Raw genomic sequence first — 3,957 nt, forward strand, 5'->3', positions numbered from 1 at the left:
TGGACTTAAGATTTTTATTGGAGTGCATGTATGATGAGGTAGTTTTGGAAATTCGTACTTATTGGTACGAAATGTACTAAATTTGGTAGAATTTTAATTTTGGTGAACGTTTATAATGGGAATCCTTAAAGCTGCAACTAAGATTACTGTCGTAGTGTAGGATTGAGATAGTTTTGGAATATGGGTACGAAAAATACAGAATTCTACCAAATGTGGTGCTATTTGGATTTTAATGAACAAATAGAGGCGAAACTCTTAAATATGGACTTACACTTACTATTTGAAAGCAGAATTGAAAAAAATATTCTTTAAAAAATCAGAAAAATCGAGGTGTAGGGTATAGCCATTACCCATATAGTTATTGACACGTTTGAGTTAATATGGATATTTACAAACGTTTGCAATAAAAAAAAAAACTAAACAGAAAAAATCGATTACATTGCCGATAAGCATTATAGTAAAAAGATGTAGAAGTTTCCGGTGGTCAAGAGGCCTATCACGATACTATCATACTGAGGAGCACACAGAAACTACTCACAAAGGAACGAACTATCTGATAACAGGTGGATTTTCTTCTTCTCCATTACTATCTAATAAATTGCATAGTTAAGTCCATTTATCAGACAAGACCTGGTATAAAAAGCATTCGGATACCAGGCAAAATTTTATTGCAAAAAATTAACTATACGAAGTGAATACTGAACGGAATAATAGACAGTGAAATTTAAACGGAAATTACCGGGAGGATAATTATTAAAAAAACTATATTTAACAAACAAGGAGTGAAGGATAACCACCCATAAGGATCTACTTTTGAATTTTTCTTCTGCAATCGTAAATCCTAACAAAAAAAAAAAAAACTCCACCATGATTTTGGAAAACTCCAATAATCTGCCATCCTATTTGAATGAGGATTTCTTCAAGGCCGCCTTGGAGGTAGGCCTACGCGACAATTGTGTGGATATAAAGAAAATTGAATTCGGCGAACCGAGTGGAGGCGGAGAGAACTACTGTAGCAAAATATATCGTGCCAAAGCGTTGTATCGTTGCAGTAAACGCCAATTGGACGAGGAGTTGGCATTGATTGTGAAAAGTATTGCCATAACACCGGCTACACAATTCCTTGAGGATTTGGAGGTCTATTTAAGGGAGAAAATATTTTATTCCGAAGTTTTGGATAAATTGGAAATGCTAATTGGTCAAGGGACGAAGTTTGGAGCAAAGTAAGTAAATTTAAAAACGGATTTTTTTTAAAATACTTTTTATGGCAATTATTATAGCAAAGATTAAACTCGTGGATTTTTTAAAAATATTTTTATGGCAATTATTATAGCAACCAATTTTTGTACATGTTTTTATAGCAAAATTAAAGGCGTGGATTTTTTAAAACATATTTTTTATGGCAAATGTTATAGCAAAATTTTAAGGCGTGGATTTTCTAAAACACGTTTTTTATGGCAAATGTTACAGCAAAAATTTAACACGTGGATTTTTTTAATATGTTTATGCTAATAATATAGCAGAGGCGTGGATTTTTTAAACATATTTATATGGCAAATGTTATAGCAAAAATTAAAGGCGTGGATTTTTTTTAAACATATTTTTATGGCAAATGTTATAGCAAAAATTAAAGGCGTAGATTATAGCAAAAATGAAAGGCGTGGATTAAAAAAAAATACAGCTAATATTATAGCAAAAATTAAAGGCGTGGATTTAAAAAATGTATAGCTAATATTATAGCAGAAATGAAAGGCGTGGCTTTTTTAAAAATATTTTTATAGCAAAAATTGAAGACATGAATTTTTTGAAATATTTTTATAGCAAAAATTAAAGACATGATTTTTTTGAAATATTTTTATAGCAAACATTAAAAGCGTGGAGCTTTCTAAAATATTTTTATTTTTTTTTTATAGCAAATATAAAAGGAACAATTATAGCAAAAATTAAAGACATGAATTTTTTGAAATATTTTTATAGGAACAATTATGGGTTTTAAATATTTTTATATAACAAATATTTATGGAATGGATTTTTTTAAATAATTTTATAGCAAATATTAAGGTCGTGATTTTTTGGAAATATTTAATTTATTTTTTGCCTTCCTTTGCAGATGTTTCTACACAACCGGCGAACCAATGCAAACCATTGTTTTTGATGATCTCACCCAGTATGGCTACAAATTGGCGAATCGGCAAAAGGGACTCAATGAAGAGCACTGCGTGATTATTTTACAAAAATTGGCCAAGTTCCATGCCTCCTCAATGGTGTTGTTGGAAAAGGTAATATTTGTTCAATCACTACCTCTGACTAGAACTTATGTCACTCAATTTTATGCCCAACAGAATCCCTCTTTGACGGAACACTTTAAAGGTGGCATGTTAGATGAAACCTATATTAGGACTAGTGAACGTTTCACAGACTTCATGAGTCTACATGTTAGGACCTTGGCCGATATGGTAGCCACCTGGAAGGGCTATGAGGAAATCAGTGAAAAATTGCATGCCTATTGTGATAATATTACTGAGAATTTGGTCAAAACAGGACGTCCACGACCAGGTGAAATTACTGTGCTAAATCATGGCGATTTATGGGTTAATAATTTTATGTATAAGTATAAGGCGGATAACTGCAAGGCACCAGAGGATGCTGTATTTGTAAGGAATATTAGTTTTTATGAAATTTGAAAAATATTTAAAATATTTTTTAATTGCTTTCTTCAGGTCGACTTTCAAAACAGCTTCTTTGGCAGTCCGGGCTGTGATATCAATTTCTTTCTGAATAGCAGTGCCCAACTGAATGTTCTGAAATATCGTCGAAATTTTCTCATCGAAACTTATTATGAGACGTTCCATGAGGCATTGCGGGGAATGAATTATGAAGGAATTCCTTCGTTGCAGGACATACGAGAGGAAATAACATCACGTGAACAATATGGTTTCTTTTCGTTGTACTCGTTCCTGCCCATGGTCGCTATGCGTAAAGAAGATTCGGCTGACATCAGTTTGGAGGCTCTGGCTGATAAAGAGTTTGCCCGCAAAAAGGTTAAACTGATGTTTATCTCAAATCCTCGTACAATTGAGACTATCAAATATGCTCTAAAGCGTTTCGATAAATTGGGAATATTTGATGCGGAGCCATGAAGAGGTACAAATTTGGCGATAAGGATAAAATTTATAATGTACTAGGAGTAGTTTACCGGATTTCTAGATTTCTATCCATGGTAATGGATCGTCATTTAATTATAACTGTAATTTAGTTTATTTTACTTTGTCTTCTTCAGATTCTGAAGTGGCCATTAAACCTAACCTCATTTTATATTAATTATATTACATTATTATAACAACCTATACCTAATATGTTTTAAGTTTATAACTCAATCAATCCTCTTTCCCTTTTGCAATATAATAAATTGTAGTGTAATAAAATGTCAAATGTTAAGGTCAATGGCGTGTTTTTGCTAATGTCATTATTGTCGGACATCCGCCAAATGGGTATTATAACGTAATTATCTATCGGAGTCAATCCATACCTCCGTCCTCACAAAAACCTGAGGTTATTTACGATGGCGCTGTTGATATTAGCACATAAGTGTCATCATGGAAGGCAGCCGCTGCTGCTTCTGATGGCAGCAGAGCGACTAATTGAGTGATAGATGATATTAACAAACTCACACTATGCTGTAATAACACACACAAACACAGTTATGTATATATAGGTGTAGATTTTTGTACCCTACCCAACTATTTTGTCAGGGTATTATAGCTTTGTGCAGCCCCAAGAGTTTGTAACGCCGCGAAATATTGGTCCTAGCATACCGATCGCCATATCTCAACTAGCTGAGTCGATCTAGAAATGTATGTCCGTCCGTCTGTCCATTATAATTTGTAAACACGATACAGGCCACAGTTATCGACCAATCTTCACGAAATTTTGCAAGTAAGATGAGTTCGGCCCAAT

The 3,957-nt window shown here is 33.3% G+C and overlaps 1 protein-coding gene across 1 annotated transcript; it reads left to right on the forward strand.

Annotated features, from left to right (window-relative positions):
- The first annotated feature begins 853 nt into the window (after positions 1 to 853).
- On the forward strand, positions 854 to 3,140 carry LOC133324225 (uncharacterized). Its single transcript, XM_061533071.1, has 4 exons — positions 854 to 1,223; positions 2,111 to 2,279; positions 2,343 to 2,654; positions 2,721 to 3,140. Exons 1-4 carry the CDS (start codon positions 868 to 870, stop codon positions 3,138 to 3,140), a joined length of 1,257 nt encoding a protein of 418 aa, XP_061389055.1. The 5' UTR covers positions 854 to 867.
- The last annotated feature ends 817 nt before the right edge of the window (positions 3,141 to 3,957 follow it).

Source organism: Musca vetustissima, unplaced genomic scaffold, assembly GCF_032173495.1.
Source record: "Musca vetustissima isolate MV318-11 ecotype Yass unplaced genomic scaffold, APGP_CSIRO_Mvet_v1 utg175506, whole genome shotgun sequence".
NCBI lineage: Eukaryota > Metazoa > Arthropoda > Insecta > Diptera > Muscidae > Musca > Musca vetustissima.

Coding starts and splice junctions, on each gene's coding strand:
- LOC133324225 (XM_061533071.1), top strand. CDS start 868: ATGATTTTGGAAAACTCCAATAATCTGCCATCCTATTTGAATGAGGAT. Junction 1,224..2,110: donor GGGACGAAGTTTGGAGCAAA/GTAAGTAAATTT, acceptor CTTCCTTTGCAG/ATGTTTCTACACAACCGGCG. Junction 2,280..2,342: donor CAATGGTGTTGTTGGAAAAG/GTAATATTTGTT, acceptor TATGCCCAACAG/AATCCCTCTTTGACGGAACA.